Source organism: Lampetra planeri, chromosome 55 (assembly GCF_965212315.1).
Source record: "Lampetra planeri chromosome 55, kcLamPlan1.2.h2, whole genome shotgun sequence".
In the NCBI taxonomy this organism is placed as follows: Eukaryota; Metazoa; Chordata; class Hyperoartia; order Petromyzontiformes; family Petromyzontidae; genus Lampetra; species Lampetra planeri.
In genome coordinates, this window is record NC_136161.1 from 20103 (window position 1) to 40614 (window position 20512).

At 50.5% G+C, this 20512-nt stretch overlaps 1 protein-coding gene across 1 annotated transcript; it reads right to left on the reverse strand.

Annotated features, from left to right (window-relative positions):
• Nucleotides 1-19015, reverse strand: LOC144735506 (uncharacterized). Its single transcript, XM_078617902.1, has 9 exons — nucleotides 18619-19015; nucleotides 16840-16924; nucleotides 15817-15916; nucleotides 12951-13076; nucleotides 11573-11621; nucleotides 8703-8806; nucleotides 5641-5725; nucleotides 3910-3971; nucleotides 1-1377 (listed from the first exon to the last, which is right to left on the reverse strand). The coding sequence occupies exons 1-9, from the start codon at nucleotides 18702-18704 to the stop codon at nucleotides 677-679; spliced, it is 1398 nt and encodes a 465-aa protein (XP_078474028.1). The 5' UTR covers nucleotides 18705-19015; the 3' UTR covers nucleotides 1-676.
• Nucleotides 19016-20512: the final 1497 nt, after the last annotated feature.

Genomic DNA, 20512 nt, shown 5'->3' on the forward strand with positions numbered 1-20512 from the left:
ATTATTTTTTGCAGTTTTATTTTTCTTATTTTATTATTTCCCTTCTACGTGACTTTACCGAAAGAACCAATAAGGTGACTCCGATCTCTTCCGGGCTCCCCTCTATATCCTCTCTCCCACGTGACCCTGACTCCTCCCCTTCCGGATCGTCAGATCTGGCCTTCCCATACTGCCCCGCAGACCAGGCTCCGCCCCCCAATACCCCGGGCCGTGTGATTGGGCCAGAGTCCAGCAACAACCCCATTTACGCTCGCATTACACATTTATGGTTGCTTTACATGAAAACATGTCACCTGTACTGTTTATATAGCATAAGGGCTATATAAATACAATTTGTTATGAAACAAAAGGCAAAAAACTAGTATACGTATGTACATAGTTTAGTCCTTATTCAGTGTCTACTAGGCACTTATTGGCTAGTCTCTTGTATCGCTGTCACTGGTGTTGGCCATGAGCAGGAATCGAACTCGGGTCTCTCACACACACGTGTACACACACACACGTGCGTACACGTGTGTGCGAGTATGTCATCTGTTTTTTTTCTTTCCGATTCCGTTCCGATGACGTGGCACGTAAATGCGTGTAAGTCGTCAAAATGAAATCGGGAGAAAAACTGAAATAAAATAACTGCGGCGATGTTGTTTTTCTTTCCACTCGCAAAATCAGCATCTGCCATTTACTTGACACTAGGGGTCGTCTCTCCGTTACCCAGGCAACCGTCATTGGCCTCTCCGTTACCCAGGCAACCGTCATTGGCCTCTCCGTTACCCAGGCAACCGTCATTGGCCTCTCCGTTACCCAGGCAACCGTCATTGGCCTCTCCGTTACCCAGGAAACAGCCATTGGCCTCTCCGTTACCCAGGCAACCGTCATTGGCCTCTCGGTTACCCAGGCAACCGTCATTGGCCTCTCGGTTACCCAGGCAACCGTCATTGGCCTCTCGGTTACCCAGGCAACCATCATTGGCCTCTCGGTTACCCAGGCAACCGTTATTGGCCTCTCGGTTACCCAGGCAACCGTCATTGGCCTCTCCGTTACCCAGGCAACCGTCATTGGCCTCTCTGTTACCCAGGCAACCGTCATTGGCCTCTCCATTACCCAGGCAACCGCAAATGGCCTCAGGCCGTTCGATATCTCTCATGAGCCCCTTGCACTCCCATCGCACCGCCTGGGTCGGTACCTCAGCTGCAGCAGTGGCTACATAGTTTGGAGCCCGGGAGCCAAAGCAGCGGCCCATGACACGACCCTGACAGAGTCGGTAGTGTAGGCACCATGGCCACAGCAACGCTGTCAGAACGGCCAGAACAACGATGACTGCAGCTGACACAATCCCTGCGACTGCTGCCGGCGACAGGGGAGTGCCACGTTCTTCATCACCTGTGTCGGCACATGCACGCCCACAAACACACGCACGCATACACACGTAAACAAACAAACACGCCCACATGCACAAACACACGCACACATGCTTGCAAGCATGCACGCACACATGCACAAACACACACACACACGCAAGCAAGCACAACAACCGTCATTCGCCACTAAGCAGCGGCGGCGACGTCACCATGGTGCTTGTGCCAGGCTATGTGCACGTTAAGGCCACGTGAAGTGTCGAACACCCGCTGGCAGGAGGTCACGGGACAGACCCAGCAGGTGCCACGGGTCAACTGGCTGGCTGATGCACCACCTTTGCCTCCTACTGTGCCAACTTGCTGTACTTTAGCCACCCGGCGCTCCGCTCGTTGTTGTGAGCGTCGCTCCTCCGCCCTCCGTTGTTGCTGGAGGGCGACTGCCTCCATCTGCCCAGTAGCAGCATCTTTCACGAGCCTCCTCCACAGAGGCCGATCTTAACACCGCTGGTACCAGTCATCGGCAAGTCCACTCGGCTCCACATCCTCTTCTACCACATCCTTGTGTGGAGTGACAGACCAGGTAGCTTCCACACAGCATTACGCAGCCAATGAAAAGAAAATACCGCTTGCTTGATTCAGAGTGAGACCTCTGCTGTCAATCCAGAGCCGGTCATGAGCACACTGCCCAGGTATGGAAAACTCTCCACTCTCTCCACAACTGCCCTATCACCAATTGGGAGTTGTGGGGGTGGAGTGTCTGATGGTACAAAGAACCCAGGCAGGTGCTTAGTTTTGGTGGGGCTGATGGTAAGGCCCCACCACATAGTGGCATGCTCCAGGTCTATCAGCAGTGCCTACAACTCATCCTCTGAGTGAGCAGCAATCACCAGATCATCAGCATACATAACATGGTTGACCAATAGGGGGCCATTCACTGACCGCACCCGGGCATCGATCAGCCTCCCATTGTATTTGTACAATGGGAGGCTGATCGATACAGCCATCGAAGGCTTTCTCGAACTGCATGGTCGAAATAGCCAGAGTACATCCCTGTCACACCCCAAGGTGAACAGGGAATGGCTCCGACTCCTGGCCACGTAGTTTTACCGTTACCCAGGCAGCCATGTTGTTTATGTCTATTATTGTGAAAATTCCGTCACAGTTCCTATGATCACGGTTTCATTGCTTTCATGGCTTTATTTTGGTGATTTCGAAAAGTGTTTGTTTAGCCATGTTTGTTTCGATTTAAAGCTTTCGTGACTGCAGGGATTCATCTTCTTGGTTCTTTCGGTAAAGTCACGTAGAAGGGAAGTAATAAAATAATAAAAATAAAACATAATAAAATAATTCTCACGACGTTTCGGCCACAACGCAAGCAGCCGTCCTCAGGTGAAGGACGGCTGAGGACGGCTGCTTGCGTTGTGGCCGAAACGTCGTGAGAATTATTTTATTATGTTTTATTTTTATTATTTTCTTACTTCCCTTCTATGTGACTTTACTGAAAGAACCAAGAAGACCATGTTTGTTTGTTGTAGTACAGAGTTAGACTGATGGCCTTAATCTAAGTTGTCTTGTGGTTGTTGTTGTTGTTGTTTGACTTGCATCCCACTGGGATTTGTGCACAGCGTTGGTGTACAGTGCTTTTCTGCAATATTTTGCTGTCTTTTCTTGGATTTTCTGTTTGCACTCAGTCACATATAGTCACTTTAAGATGTTTTTTTGTTCATGTTTTTTGTTGTTGCGGTTGCACCCGATTCAAGAGCCGAATGGCTCACAGGGCTATACCTAATACATGAAACTTGACGTGGTTACACACGGCACCATGTCCTCCTTTGAGAAGGAGTTCAGCGCTGGATTTGAGGTCAGGTCGACACCGATGTTGGGCCTGGCCGGGAATCGAACTCAGGTGGCCGAGTTTGTACTAAGTCCTGCAACCACTGGGTCCCACACGTGTCACCGTCAGAGGTCGCAACCGGGTACCCGATACCCGCACCCTACCCGAAACCCGGGGCTACCCGTACCCGGCTGGGTACGGGTAGCCGTTTGCGACCCTGGTGCGGCCGGGTACGGGTACGGGTAGACCGTGAGTCACTGGTGAGTAACCGTTTGTCACTCATTTCCCAACGTCTTGTCTCTTCTCACAATTCAAGTTCCTAGAATCAACCCACCCGCGCCTGCAACATGGCTTCATCCCAGAGGTCGCAATCAGGTACCCGATACCCGTAACTTACCCGTACCCGGCTGGGTACGGGTAGGGTACGGGTTGGGCCGGGTACGGGTATGGGTACCCGTTTGCGACCCTGGTGCGGCCGGGTACGGGTACGGGTAAGGAATCAAAACCCGTTTGCGACCTCTGGTCACCGTTGGCCATGATCAATCCACTGCTGGCTGAAGGTCATATGTATCTCCCATGAGTCTATAATCTGTCCACCTAACCTGCACTCGAGCCGATTTAATTAATTGCTGTGATGAGAGGTAGAGTGACGAGAGATAGATTCGACGACGACGAATCGCACGCGAGTGCGATACGCGTGTGTGCGTGCATACGTTGCGTTACCAGTCAGCGTAGCGCAGACAGCGTTGGCGATTTTGCTGCATGGGGATGCCTCAATGTCGCACCTGCGCATGCACACACGGACAACGATCCTCACCACCACCACCCCCCATCCATGTAGCAGCCTCTAACAGAGTGTTTGGGGCAAGTGGCTGTTAGCGAGTAGTAGCAGCAGTGCCTATGAAGGCTACCGGCACCGTGACACACACGGAGGGGGTGGGTGGCCAGCACCACCACGCCCGGCCACCTTTGTCACCCAAGTGGCGATGGTTAACATAGCGAGCAAGTGGGTGGTTGGGCAGGTGAATGGGTGAGCCAGTGGGTGGGTGGGTAAGCGAGTGAGAGGGTGCATGAATGAGCCTGCGAGTCGGTGGGTGAATGGGTGGGTGGATGAACGAGTGGGTGGGTGGGTGAGTGGGTGGGTGGGTGGGTGAACGAGCGGGTGGGTGGGTGAGCGAGTGAGTGGGTGGGTGGGTGGGTGAGCGAGTGGGTGGGTGAGCGAGTGGGTAAGTGGGTGAGCGAGTGGGTGGGTGGGTGGGTGGGTGAACGAGTGGGTGGGTGGGTGAACGAGCGGGTGGGTGGGTGAACGAGTGGGTGGGTGGGTGAACGAGTGCGTGGGTGGGTGAATGAGCAGGTGGGTGGGTGAACGAGTGGGTGGGTGGGTGAGCGAGTGGGTGGGTGAGCGAGTGGGTGGGTGGGTGAGCGAGTGGGTGGGTGGGTGAGCGAGTGGGTGGGTGGCTGAACGAGCGGGTGGGTGAGCGAGTGGGTGGGTGGATGAACGAGCGGGTGGGTGAGTGAGCGAGCGGGTGGGTGGGTGGGCGAGTGGGTGGGTGGGTGAGTGGGTGGGTGGGTGAACGAGTGGGTGGGTGGGTAAGCGAGTGGGTGGGTGAGCGAGTGGGTGGGTGGGTGAGCGAGTGGGTGGGTGAGCGAGCGGGTGGGTGGGTGGGCGAGTGGGTGGGTGAGCGAGTGGGTGGGTGGGTGAACGAGTGGGTGGGTGGGTAAGCGAGTGGGTGGGTGAGCGAGCGGGTGGGTGGGTGGGCGAGTGGGTGGGTGAGCGAGTGGGTGGGTGGGTGAACGAGTGGGTGGGTGGGTAAGCGAGTGGGTGGGTGAGCGAGTGGGTGGGTGGGTGAGCGAGTGGGTGGGTGGGTGAGCGAGTGGGTGGGTGGCTGAACGAGCGGGTGGGTGAGCGAGTGGGTGGGTGGATGAACGAGCGGGTGGGTGAGTGAGCGAGCGGGTGGGTGGGTGGGCGAGTGGGTGGGTGGGTGAGTGGGTGGGTGAGTGGGTGGGTGGGTGAACGAGTGGGTGGGTGGGTGAACGAGCGGGTGGGTGGGTGAGCGAGTGGGTGGGTGAGCGAGTGGGTGGGTGGATGAGCGAGTGGGTGGGTGGATGAACGAGTGGGTGGGTGGGTGGGTGAACGAGTGGGTGGGTGGGCGAGTGAGTGGGTGGGTGAACAAGCGGGTGGGTGGATGAACGAGTGGGTGGGTGAGTGAGCGAGTGGGTGGGTGGGTGGAAGAACGAGTGGGTGGGTGGGTGGGTGTGCGAGCGGGTGGGTGAGTGAACGAGTGGGTGGGTGGAAGAACGAGTGGGTGGGTGGGTGAGCAGGTGAGCGAGCGGGTGGGTGGGTGAGCAAGTGGGTGGGTGAGCAGGTGAGCGAGCGAGTGGGTGGGTGAGCGAGTGGGTGGGTGGGTGAGCAGGTGAGCGAGCTCAAACCACGAATGTCCGCGACCTACTCACCGCGTGCAGTTGCTGCATCTGAACCCGGAGCTGTAGGAGCCGGCAGGACACGGGGAGCACTCACTCAGGAAGTCCGTGTCACTACCTGAGACGGCACAAGCACGTGAACAACTCAACCCCAAGCTATTGCCATCGATTTATCGTCCAGGAAGAGATGGAGGGGAGTACAAAAATAAGTGCGATAATCTATGGGACTTTCGACTTAAAGCTTTCGTGCCTGCAGGGATTCATCTTCCTGGTTCTTTCGGTAAAGTCACGTAGAAGGGAAATAATAAAATAATAAAAATAAACATAATAAAATAATTCTCACGACGTTTCGGCCACAATGCAAGCAGCCGTCCCCAGGTGAAAAACAGGTCCATTCAGACGCTGTCTTTCCGACAGACCTGAATGAAGACGTGACGGAGATACACACAAACACACAACAACCGCCATTCGCCACTAAGTGGCGGTGACGTCACCACGACGCTTGTGCCAGGCCATGTGCACCTTGAGGCCACGTGAAGTGTCGAACGCCCACTGGCAGGAGGTCACGGGGCAGACTCAGCAGGTGCCACGGGTCGACTGACCGAGATTACCGAGATGACTGGCTGATGCACCACCTGTGCCCCCTACTGTACCAACTTGCTGTGCTTTAGCCACCAAAAACACACCCACACAGAAACACATACACCAACAACAACCGCCATTCACCACTAAGTGGTGGTGACGTCACCACGACGCTTGTGCCAGGCTATGTGCACGTTGAGGCCATGTGCAGTGTTGAACGTCACGGGGCAGACCCAGGTGTCGGGGGTCGACTGACTGAGATGAGTGGCTGATGCTCCACCTGTGCCCCCTACCGTGCCAACTGGTTGTGCTTTAGCCACCCGGTGCTTCGCTCGTTGTTGTGAGCGTCGCTCCTCCGCCCTCCGTTTTTGTTGGAGGGCGACTGCCTCCAACTGCCCAGTAGCAGCGTCCTTTATGAGCCTCCTCCACAGAGGCCGATCTTGACACCGCTGGTACCAGTCATCGGCAAGTCCACTCAGCTCCATGTCCTCCTGTACCACATCACTCCATCTCTTCTCTAGCCCATGCCGCGCCCGTTTAGCCCCCCCATATCCGGCCAAACAAAAGCTGTTAAGGCATGTGGTGATTGGGCATGCAGGTTACATGACCCAGCCAATGCAGCCTTGTCCGCCCGGAGGAGCTCACCGATGGGACTTTTTCCAGATCTTTCAAGGATTTGGGAGCTCCTCACACAATCCAGCCTGGTTAAACCCAGGATGGATCATAGGCAGGCCAGCCTGAATGCTTCTAACCGGCGAAGCTGCTCCATTAGGGGGGTCCACGTTTTGCAAGCATAGAGAAGGGAGGGAATGACCATGGCCGAGAAGACCTGAAGCTTCGTGCGGAGCGACAGACCAGATAGCTTCCACACAGCGTTACGCAACCGATGAAAATATATAGCCGCTCGACTGATTCGGAGTGAGACCTCTGCTGTTAAACCGGAACTGGTCATGAGCACACTGCCTAGGTATGGGAAACTCTCCACTCTCTCCACAACTGTCCCATCACTAATTGGGAGTTGTGGGGGTGGAGTGTCCGACGGTACAAAATACCCAGGAAGATGCTTAATTTGGGTGGGGCTGATGGTAAGACCCCACCTCTTAGTGGCACACTCCAGTTTCAGCAGCAGGGCCTCCAACTCCTCCTCTGAGTGAGCAGCATTTACCAGATCATTGGCATACGTAACATGGTTGAGCAATAGGGAGTCATCCCTTAACCGCACGCGGGCATCGATCAGCCTGCCATTATGTCTGTACCAGATGAAAATTCCCCCGGTACAGCTATTGCAGGCTTCACGAACTACGTGCTCGAAATAGATGCTAAATAATGTGGGAGCCAGAAGACATCCCTGTCGCACCCCAAAGTGAAGAGGGAATATCTCCGAATCCCGGCCACGTAGTTTTACCCTAAACCTCGCCCATTTCCCCTCGACATCAGGAAGAGTGGGGGATGATGCCAACCCCAGCCGCAGCGATGATTAAATTCTCACTTGCAACGTTCATCAGCTAGCTGAGACCAGGTCACTATGGGTTTGAATGGGGTCCTGGGTGTACACCCACCACCGGAGTGAAAGAATGGCAGGTGCATCTTACAGATGACAAGTCAATGGTCAGTGGGCAGATCAGCTCCATGGTAGGTCCTGGTGTCAAGGACATGGGCTCGCATCCGCTGGTCCGTCACTATGTAGTCCAGCAGATGTTTTTGCTTGGACCCGGCATGCATCCATGATGTTACGTGGATGTGCGGATGCCGGTAATTACAAGCCCATAAGCTACACAAAAATCTAGCAGCCTCCTTCCGTTGTTATTGAGCTGATCTGGCCCATGCCCTCCAATCACTCCAGACCAGGTGCCAGCATCATGACCAACTTCGGCATTGAAGTCACCCAACAAGATGACTCTATACCGAGGGGCCACTTTAGCCAGCACCTTTGGCAGGAGGTCATAGAAGACATCTGATTTATCAGCCATGCCTGCATCCCTCCACGGACGTTCATCTTCGGTGGGGGCATAAGTAACCACGACCACCACTCCTCTGGTTGATGGGAAGGCATGCCCAATGTAGCCATGCTCCAACACCCACTTAATTATTTTGTTCAGAAGAAGAGCCACTCCCTGTTGTTTGGCAGTCTCCTGCCCTGAGTAGAGGACTGTCCACCCCTGATAGTGGCAGGAGCCACAGCTGGTCTACCAGACCTCCTGAATGCCACAGAGATCCAGCGGTACCGGTCCAGCCCCCTTCAGAGGAGTGGCAGCATCTCCTCCGCAGTGAGCGTTCGAACTTTCCACGTGGCCACACGTAGTGGCTTTTTGCTGTTTCTGGAGGAACCCTGAGGCAAAGGATTCATTCTCCTGGCTCCGCCAAATGGGGTTTGGCCAGGAGACGTCATAGACGCCTGTCCTCCCGGGGCCTCCGGCACAAGCTGATTTGGATATTTTTTTGTGGTTTAGTGCACACACAGATACCCACACACCCACACAGACACTCAAACAAAGACATGCACACGGACTCACAATTCTTGGTGACCTCATGACCTGGCCGGCAGTTGGGGCAGCACCAGAACCTGGAGCCTTTTTCGGTGAACAAAACCTTGTAGGTGCCCTCCCCACAGCCGCACCTGTCAGCCAGATTGCACCATCGCGCTCGAATTTATCATCATCATCATCATCATCGTCATCATCGTCGTCGTCGTCGTCATCATCATCACCACTGTGGGATGTTCAGAGCATGTAGCCTGTAATAGACTGTTGGGGCAAGTGGCTCTTAGTAGCGAGCAGCAGAACCACTTCTGAAGGCCGCCAGTGCAGCACACACAGAGGGTTGTGGGTGGCGAGCACCACACGCACGCCCCACGGCCTTCGTCTCCGCAGTGGCGACGTTTACTATGCGGTGCCTATAAAGTCACCAAAACAAGATGATTATCTGACTCAGCCGTAACCTGTATCTAAACGAATTGGCGGTACAACGTTGGTGGTGTGTGTGTGTGGTATATACAGTTGACTCTCGATTATCCGCATTTGCTGTTCAATCGATTTGTGGATTAACCGCAAGCACCTGATATTTTGACATTATGAATGAACAAAGCATGGATTTAACTTTAAGCCCAAATTCATAATCTAAAGACAGTTACACATTGTGCGATTCTTGGAAATGTCCGTTACAAGTCACACACGCTCCGGTTAATCCGAAATCCACGCGATCGCCCCCTACAGTACAGTAGTTGCCATATCTTTACAACGGTGGGGCAGAGTTTGATTGACGTCTGATTGGCTGTGGCTCTGCTGTCATCAGAGGTCGCAAACGGGTTTTGATTCCTTACCCGTACCCGTACCCGGCCGCACCAGGGTCGAAAACGGGTACCCGTACCCTACCCGATACCCGGCTACCCGTACCCGGCCGGGTACGGGTAGGGTACGGGTACGAGTACCCGATTGCGACCTCTGGGATGAAGCCACGTTGCAGGCGTGGGTGGGTTGATTCTAGGAACTTTAATTGTGAGAAGAGACAAGACGTTGGGAAATTAGTGACAAACGGTTACTCACCAGTGACTCACGGCCTACCCGTACCCGGCCGCACCAGGGTCGCATATGGCTACCCGTACCCGTACCCATACCTGGCCGGGTACGGGTAGCCGGGTATCGGGTAGGGTACGGGTATCGAGTACCCGGTTGCGACCTCTGGCTGCCATCCACTCAGTGGGCCGAGTCTTATGCTGCCCGGGCGGGAGCCAGGAAAGTGTTATCATCACCGATAACAATTTCCTGGCCGATCAATAATCATTCCTTCTAAATTGAGTCAATCGAAATCGCCAGCTGCGCTTTCGTTTGGAGCGATTTGTTTCGTGAGTTTTGATTCACGAAACTGTTCGATGGCAGAGGAATGGAAGTTTGTCACTTTAACTTAAAACAAATCAGGAACTGGATATTGTCTACGTACATTGGAAGACGTCACTTATGCCTACGTTTGTGGTTTTTGGCATAGAGAATTCCGCAGAAAATGGTTATATTTTTGGATTGTCCGTGATGTTTTAATTTCCCGCGAGACCCTCCTCCCTGTCATAGGTGCGCGCACGCGTGCATGTAAGAGTTTTGATAGTGTTAAAGGCTATATGGCAGGGGGATCTTTGTCTTATAGTAGTGTCGACGGAAGCATGCGACGGGCGCTTCCAGGGGGTGTGTGTAGACTATGCGTGTGTCCGTGCGTCCAGGTGTGACTCGAGGAGTGGTGGCGCAGCGGTTAGCGCGCTGCGCCGCACTACAAATCCGCAAGAGACCAGAGTTCGAATCCCACTCACGGCCGCCAACACCAGCAGTTTCGATTTAAAGCTTTCGTGACTGCAGGGATTCATCTTCTTGGTTCTTTCGGTAAAGTCGAGAAGACAGAGTCTGACTCTGTCAGACGCTGTCTCCCCGACAGACATGTTCTCCACCTGAGGACGGCTGCTTGCGTTGTGGCCGAAACGTCGTGAGAATTATTTAATTATGTTTTATTTTTATTATTTTATTATTTCCATTCTACGTGACTTTACCGAAAGAACCAAGAAGATGAACACCAACAGTGATAGCGATTGTCTGAACAACCGGTCCTGGGCCTCCTCCCCGAGGTCGACTCCGCTTGAAACGAATATCTGGTGCTATACGTCAATATCGTCACGTGGAGGAGACAAAGGCGGGTGGGTATGCAGGGTGCTGCTGGCCACCCACCCCCTCGTGTTGCCACAGTGCCGGCCGTCATAGGCGCTGCTGCTACTCGCTCACAGCACTTGCCCAACAGTTTGTTGCAGGCTACATGGGGGGGGGGGTGAGCTTTGTCTTTGTGTGCGTGCATGTGTGCGTGTGTGTGTGTGTGCGTTTATGCTTGTGCGCACGCGTGTGCGTATATATGTGTGTATGCGAGTGTTCCTGCGTGCGTGTGTGTGAGCGTGTTTGTGTGTGAGGAGCGGTAGTGTAGTAGCGGTTAACGCGCTGCGCTATGAACCTGGCGACCCGGGTTCGATTCCCGCTCACGGCCAACACCGGTGACGATTATCTGAACCGGTCCCGGGCCTCCCCTAGGTCGACTCAGCCTCAAATGAGTACCTGGTGCGGTGTGTAAACATTGCCACTGGGGAGACAAAAGCGGTCGAGCGTGGTGCTGGCCACCCACCCCTCGTGTACCGTTGCGGCCTTCATAGGTGCTCGTTAACAGCACTTGCCCCTACAGTCTGTTAAGGCTATATGGGGGATCTTTGTCTTTGTGTGAGCGTGCGTGTGTGTGCATGCGAGTGTATGTGAGCGTGCGTATGCGAGTGTGTGCGTGCGCAAGCGTGTATGCATGTGTGTGCGCGTGCATGCGAGTGTGTATGTGTGTGTGCGCTAATCGCACCCGACGCTAATCGACGTACCGTGTGTTTATCGTCGGCGAGCACGTTCCAGTCACGACCTGCTTGTAAGCTGGAAGGAGGATTCGGCACAAACATCCCAGCGTTAGATCGCGTAAATACAAATGCGTCATTAAACCCGCCACCACTCGACACGGAGTTTGTCACGTAAACGAAAATGGGCCAATTCGTTGCTAATGTAGTGACGCAGTTCAGAGACAATAGTAGTGGGAGACACCTTTAATTGTTAGGGGCCGTCCATAAATGACGTCACGCGATTTTGGACGATTTTTGACCCCGCTTCATCACATGGCGTCACGAAAAGTCAGACCCCCCCTCAAATGACGTAACAAATTTCTGCCCCCCCCCCCCTGCGAAAAAAATAAAAGATGCTTCAAATCGCTTTAAACTATTGTCATTGTAGTGCGTATTTAATGTGGCGCTGCGCTCTGATGTTGTAGGAGAAAACATTTATTAAAAAGTCTATTTAATTAAGTAGAACGTGTTGTCTATATTTATTTGAAGTTGCGCATTTTGATGTGACGTCACATTTCTCAACCACCCCCCCCCCCCTCGTCACACATCGTCACAAATGTCTGACCCCCCCCCCCCCCAGGTGCGTGACGTCATTTATGGACAGCCCCTTACACACAATGGGGACTATACCCGCCCTACGTGGATGTACACTATATATGTTACACACACAACCGTCTATCGTCGGCAGGCTGTCTAGCTAGCGGCGCCCAGTGATGGTGAAGACGGCGGCGACGATGGTGGCGAGACAACAGCACGGTGCGGAGGGGATCCACTTCCAGCGACAGCCCCGAGCTCTCGCCCAGGGCGCTCTTTTATGCTCCCGGCATGGCCATTGCTCCGGCCCTGGCAACGCCCCCTTCTGGAACCTTCTTGCAGGTTCCTGGGGCTTCCAGATGGACCCCTCCATGTTGCTTTCGAAACGTCGTGATTTAATGTAGTTATTTTTATTTTATTTTTATTTTCACCTACGTGACTTTACCGAAAGAACCAAAGAGTACGGTCAGATCTTCTTGGTTCTTTCGGTAAAGTCACGTAGAAGGGAAATAATAAAATGATAAAAATAAAACATCATAAAATACAATTCTCACAACGTTTTGGCCACAACGCAAGCAGCCGTCCTCAGGTGAAGAACAGGTCTGTCGGAAAGACAGCGTCTGAATGGACCTGTTCTTCACCTGAGGACGGCTGCTTGCGTTGTGGCCGAAACGTCGTGAGAATTGTATTTTATGATGTTTTATTTTTATTATTTTATTATTTCCCTTCTACGTGACTTTACCGAAAGAACCAAGAAGATGAATCCCTTGCGGCAGTACCCCAACGCGACGTTACGAGGCAGAAACGCCGACGTAGCAACCGATGGCGTTACCTTTGTTGCACCGCTTGCAGGGCATGCACTTGTGGACGCTGCTGTGCACAGGGCTGTAGGAGTCCCCTGGGCAGGGCTCGCAAACAGTGGGAGATGTGGCGTTGCACGGGCTCACCCTGAGCTGCCCTGAAATAAACAAAAGAACCAGCACCACACAGGAACCTAAGGGACAGGGAGAAAAGCTGACCACCACCAAAGATCCAGCCCCTTCTCCTCCATCTCTCCTCTGGTGGACATTGATTCTTAAGGGCGTTCACGAGGGCATTTTAAGCACTCCCCCTTCTCCGATAGGTGTATCGGAGCCTAGGAAGTCACCAGGGGGGTTTGTTGAGTTATCTAAACAGTTTATTGCAACGTGCTGCCGACATGCCAATTATTGAGTCTGTGCCCTCGTTCGATGGGGGAGCACATGGCTGTGTGCCGTAGATAAGCAGATTTGATTGGAAACACTGTGCCTATCCTTGCTATATATGTATAAAAATACATCAATTCAAGCAAGATATCTTGGTTATATTTTCTTAGCATACAAACAAAAAAAGGCCCTTTAAGTTTTCGTAGGCCCTAGGCACCGTTTCTACTGTAGCCCGGACACTCTCAGCCGATGCAAGCATTTCCGCTGACCACCCAGTCAGCAAGCCAGCCCCTCCAGCCCTGGTGACGAAACACATTCACCCGTCTCTCTCTCTCTCTCTAAATACCAGCAATTAACACAACACGATTCGTATTGCCGGGAGCTAGATGTTAACTCCCTCGCCTGGTATGCAGGAGGTCGTTGGTTCGATCTCAAACCTGACACCTATATTTGGAGTTTGCATCTCTCTCTGTCTTCCCGTGGTCGCGTGGACTTTTTTCTCCGGGTCCTCCGGTTTTTCTCTACACATTTATTATCAACATCGCGCATTTAGTGTATTTGGCTGCTAAACATGTCCACGTCATGATAAGCCACTTCCTCGAGCTGTCATTTGTGCCGGCCAAGTCACTTCTGAAAAAGAGCTACATAGCTCAGTGGGCCTTACTAATAAAATTCCTTCCCTCTATTACTGCTAACCCTACTCCCTCCCTTTGATGCTGCTAATCCTGCATACTGCATAATGCACGGGCATAATATGACTTTGAAACCCCCCCCACCTCCTACGCATGTCACAAGTAGTGACTAATCCCATATCTGCATTTCCCATAAATATGCTAAATTCCTCTGTTGATATGTAAATTCCTTTGTCAAGGCGCCCCTTCCCCCTCCAACCCAGCTTAAATATACGCTGCCAAGCTTGGTGATCCCCATTCAGATGCTGTCTTTCCGACAGACCTGTTCTTCACCTGAGGACGGCTGCTTGCGTTGTGGCCGAAACGTCGTGAGAATTATTTTATTATGTTTTATTTTTATTATTTTATTATTTCCCTTCTGCGTGACTTTACCGAAACAACCAAGAAGATGAATCCCTGCAGTCACGAAAGCTTTAAATAGAAATTTAAGTTCAGTTTATAGTTTAGATCCGGTTTGGGAGTAGAGGTCTCACTCTAAATCAGTCGAGTGGTATTCTATTTTCGTCGGCTGCGTAATGCTGTATGGAAGCTATCTGGCCTGTCACTCCACATGAAGCATCGGGTCTTCTCGGCCATGGTCATGCCCTCCCTTATCTACGCTTACGAAACGTGGACCCACCACTAATGGAGCATCTTCGCCGGTTAGAAACATTTCGGCTGGCCCTGCCTACGATCCATCCTGAGTTTAACCTGCAGGCTGGGATTGTGCGAGGAGCTCACAAATCCTTGAAAAATCTGGACAGTCCCATTGGTGAGCTCCTCCGGCAGGCAAGGCTGCGTTGGCTGGGTCATGTAGCCGCATGCCCAGCCACCGCATGCCTAAACAGCTTTTGTTCGGCCGGATCGAGGGGGTTAAACGGGCGCGGCACGGGCTAGAGAAGAGATGGAGTGATGTGGTACAGGAGGACGTGGAGCTGAGTGGACTTGCCGATGACTGGTACCAGCGGTGTCAAGATCGGCCTCTGTGGAGGAGGGTTTAACCTGCAGGCTGGATTGTGTGAGGAGCTCACAAATCCTTGAAAAATCTGGACAGTCCCATCGGTGAGCTCCTCAGGTGGGCAAGGCTGCGTTTATACAAATCAAAAGACAAGGATCCTCCGTGTAGCCAGAAACAGACTGTTGGGGCTATTAGTGAGTAGCACCTATGAAGGCCGACACGGCACACGAGGGGGTGGGTGACCAACACCACACCTGGCCGCCTTAGTCTTCCTTTGTGGCGATGTTTACACACCGCACCAGGCACTCAGAGGCTTAGTCGACCTAGGGGGAGCACCAGGACAATCGCTATCACCGGTGTTTTGGTATCAACCGTGAACGGGAATTGAACTCGGGTCTCTGACGGGTTCGTAGCGCAGCGTAGCACTAACCACTACACACACACACACACTTGGTGCACTCACCTGGGTTCGTAGCGCAGCGTAGCACTAACCACTACACACACACACACACTTGGTGCACTCACCTGGGTTCGTAGCGCAGCGTAGCACTAACCACTACACACACACACACTTGGTGCACTCACCTGGGTTCGTAGCGCAGCGTAGCACTAACCACTACACACACACACTTGGTGCACTCACCTGGGTTCGTAGCGCAGTGTAGCACTAACCACTACACACACACACGCTTGGTGCACTCACCTGGGTTCGTAGCGCAGCGTAGCACTAACCACTACACACACACACACTTGGTGCACTCACCTGGGTTCGTAGCGCAGTGTAGCACTAACCACTACACACACACACACGCTTGGTGCACTCACCTGGGTTCGTAGCGCAGCGTAGCACTAACCACTACACACACACACGCTTGGTGCACTCACCTGGGAGACACTTTTCACAGCAGGTGTTGTTGGACACGTACTGAGTAGACCAGTCGCAGCGAGACTCCGCCATAACAGAGCCGATCAACACCAACCATACCTGACACAAGCACCAAAGACAAAGGTTCCCCATGTAGCCTGTAACAGACTGTTGCGGGCAAGTGTTGTTAGCGATAAGCAGCACCTATGAAGGCTGCCGGCACTGTGGCACACGAGGCAATGGGTGACCAGTACCACGCCCGGTCACATTTGTCTCCCCAGTGGCGATGTTTACTACACATCACCGCACCAGGTATTCATTTGAGGCCGAGTCGACCTAGGGGATGAGGCCCAGGACCGGTTCAAGAGATCGTCACTGATGTCCGAGCGGGAATCGAACTTGGGTCGCCGGGTTCGTAGCGCAGCAAACTAACCGCTACACCATCGCTCCCCACTTGACATAAACACCACCACCACCAACAACCACCCACCACATGCTCCCATATACATGGAGATACCATCGTGATTATCACGATCCATGCTCAGATAACCCCTAGTAGGTTGCATCCACTACTACAGTTCGTCAGTCGCTGTTTCCACTTTCCTCTCTGTCATGTAGTGCCAATATGCTCAAGTAGTGGTCACTGTCTTAGTAGTGTATAGTGTAGTGTATAGTGTAGTGTATAGTAGTGTATAGTGTAGTGTATAGTGTAGTGTATAGTGTAGTGTATAGTGTAGTGTATAGCCTAGTGTATAACAGGATAGTGTATCATAGTGTAGTCTATAACGTAGTGTATAATAGTGTAGTGTATACTAGAGTAGTGTATAGCGTAGTATATAACATAGTGTATAGTAGTGTATAGTAGTATATAGTGTAGTACATCGTGTTGTGTATCGTGTAGCGTAGTGTAGAATGGTGTAGTGTACAGTGCAGAGTAGAATAGTATATAGTGTAATGTATAGTGTCATGTATCTAGAAAACCACTAGAATTCACATCACTCACCACAGTTCTCTAGACCTTCAAGAACATCATCAGCACTCACCAGGAGAGACGGCCGATGTACGGAGGATGCCAGCGGTATCAAAGCGCCCTGCAACCTCCTGGCATCGCCTCCGCTCATTCTTTTGCTAAAACCAGGAAGAAGAAAAAAAATCATACACGTGCGTGAACTTCAAAGTACTGTAGCGCTTTCCACTATGCATTCTCTCACATTCAGACTTTGTCTTCTCGACAGACCTGTTCTCCACCTGAGGACGGCTGCTTGCGTTGTGGCCGAAACGTCGTGAGAATTTTTTAATTTTTTTTAATTTTTATTATTTTATTATTTCCATTCTACGTGACTTTACCGAAAGAACCAAGAACATACATGGAATTATTACGCTATGTAACAAATGTAATGTTTTTGTTCCTGGGTAGTGTTATTGTCCAATTGCTTCTGCCTCAACAGTACAGAACATTTATATTATTCCCCACAAACTTTGCTTTTGTGACCAGGACAGATATATTTTAAAAATTTGCATATTTTCAATGAGAAAACGGTTTTTTCGTTCACAAAGTCAGAAAAAAACTAAATATGAATAACAATTTACATATTCTTGGTTATTTCGGTAAAGTCATGTAGATAGAAAATAAAAATAAAATAAAAAAATACAAATTTTAAATAAAAATAAATTGAAAATAATAAAAGCAAAAAAAAAACCCACCTCACACCAACACACAACCTAATGGACAACTTCAGAGATAATCCCACACCAACACAATCTGGATTTGAAGCTTTTGTGACTGCAGGAATCCATACTCTTTGGTTCTTTCGGTAAAGTCACGTAGGTAAAAAATTTAAATTTAATAAAAGTAAAATAAAAATCACGACGTTTCGGAGGCAACACAAGCTTCCATCTTCAGGTGGAACCGTCACAGCACGCTTGCTGTATAATTTACTTGATATTATTAATTTAAATTTTTTCAAATCTAGCTTCAAATCTAGAATCTTTCGGTAAAGTCACGTAGGTCGAAAAAATAATAGATCGCACCGTTTCGATCGCAACACAAGCGATCGTCATAGGGTGAGACATTCAGAAGGGAAAGTGCTTAAACAGGCCTGATTCATTATTCTTTCTACCTACGTGACTTTACCAAATTAACCAAAGTGTACTATGTAACACAATTTTTGTTCCTGGGTAGTAAGTGTTATTTCCTAATTGCTTATGCCTAAAAAGTAGAGAAAGTGGCTATTACTCCGCACAAACTTTGCTTTTTTGGCAGTGATTTTTAGCAATTTACCTATTTACAATGATAAAACGGGCGTATTTGTGTCTTTTCGTTCACATAAAGTCAGAAAAAACAACAACATACGAATCAAAATTAACATGTATTTATACTTTTTAGGCATACGCAATTACGAAGTAACACTTACTACCCAGCAACAAAAATTCTGTTACATAGTCTTCTTGGTTCTTTCGGTAAAGTCACGTAGAAGGGAAATAATAAAAGAAAAAAAAGAAAAAATAAAAAATTATTATATTATAGTATTTTATTATATTATTATATTTTTTTATTATGTTTCATTTTTATTATTTTATTATTTCCCTTCTACGTGACTTTACCGAAAGAACCAAGAAGATGAATCCCTGCAGTCACGAAAGCTTTACATCGAAATTTTATGATGTTTTATTTTTAATTATTTTATTATTTCCCTTCTACGTGACGACTTTACCGAAAGAACCAAGAAGATGAATCCCTGCAGTCACGAAAGCTTTACATCGAAATGTGTTACATAGTGTTACATCATCATGCCCAACACCAGATCTCACTGCGGCCTCACCTGGTGATGCGTCTCCGATCTGCCACCGTTTGACCACCACCACCACCTCCTCCTGCATCACCTACAACGCTGAAATGTCGCTTCATGGTTGATGATGGTGGTGGTGGTGGTGACGATCGGCGTTTTAGTGTTAGAGCGATGGTGTTGTCATGGATGTCTCTGCAGCTACTGATGATGCTGACACTGCTGCTGATGATGATACTGCCGCTGACGATGATGATGACGCTGCTGCCAAGGATACTGATGATGATACTGCTGATGATAATACTGTTGATGATGCTGATGATGATGATACTGCTGATGATAATACTGTTGATGAGGCTGATACTGCTGCTGATGATGATGATACTGCTGCAGCCGCAGCTTCTGCTGCAGCTACTTCTAGCTGCTGCTCCTAGAACAACTATTGGCTAGTGGCTGGGTGACGCCCCTCTCGTCACTAATAGGCCGTCACCTGGGCAGGGGCGAGGTGGTGCCCGGGGCATGGTGACTCACACAGGTATGTGAGGTGACGTCACCCGGTAGACAAGTCACCCAGCACGTGCGTGGTGACGTCACCCAATGGGTTCGCTCCCGACTCTGACGACGCCTGCTGCTGTATATTTGGAGTCTGCATCTCTCTCTCTCATCATGATCACGGTGGCTAGGAGATGTTAACTACCGCGCCTGGTACGCAGGAGGTCGTGGGTTCGATCCCAAACCCTGACAACGCCTGCTGCTGCTGTATATTTGGAGTCTGCGTCTCTCTCTCTCTCATCATGATCACGGTGGCTAGGAGATGTTAACTACATCGCCTGGTACGCAGGAGGTCGTAGGTTCGATCCCAAACCCTGACAACGCCTGCTGCTGCTGTATATTTGGAGTTTGCCTCTCTCTCTCTCTTTATCCATGGAGATGTTAACTACCTCGCCTGGTATACAGAAGGTCGTGGGTTCGATCACGACCCTGACGATGCTTGCTGCTGTAGATTTGGAGTTTGCGGTGTCTCTCTCTATCTCCCTGTGGAGATGTTGACTACCTCGCCTGGTACGCAGGAGGTCGTTGCTTCGTTACCAACCTTGACGCCTGCTGCTGTATACTTGGAGTCTGCGTCTCTCTCTCTTCACCCATGGAGATGTTGACTACCTCGCCTGGTACACAGGAGGGCGTGGCTTCGTTACCAACCTTGACGCCTTCTGCTGCTGTATATTTGGAGTCTGTGTCTCTCTCTCCCCGTGGTCGCATGGATTTTTTCCTCCGGGTCCTCCGGTATTTTTTCCCCGCATCACGATAATAATACCACACGGTCTACACTACAACAGATATAAAAGACCAAAAAAAATAGCTAATATATCCTTTCTGGCAAGAAAACAGGGGGTATTAATCAGAGGTGTGGACTCGAGTCATGTGACTTGGACTCGAGTCAGACTCGAGTCATGAATTTGATGACTTGCGACTCGACTTGGACTTGCATAACAATGACTTTGTCCCACCTCTGGTATTAATATCACTTTCAAGGACAGTGCATACATTATCAGAGTGCTGTTTTTCTTAGCATTTTGTCCGCAGGTATTGTGGTTAATGCAAAACATGATCCCTTGTAAAAAGGTGTCAGTTTCGTTGCCTATTAAAGGCTAAAAAACCTATTATGGTATTAATATGTTCAAACACCTTTTGCAAGAAATCAGGTTACTACATTAGCCACACGGTACTTGTAGTGACCAAGCAAACATTTCTCTAAATTTCGATGTAAAGCTTTCGTGACTGCAGGGATTCATCTTCTTGGTTCTTTCGGTAAAGTCACGTAGAAGGGAAATAATTAAATAATAAAAATAAAACATAATACAAATATTTTTAAGAAAATATTTTTTATTATGTTTTATTTAATAATAAATAAAACAATACAAATATTTAA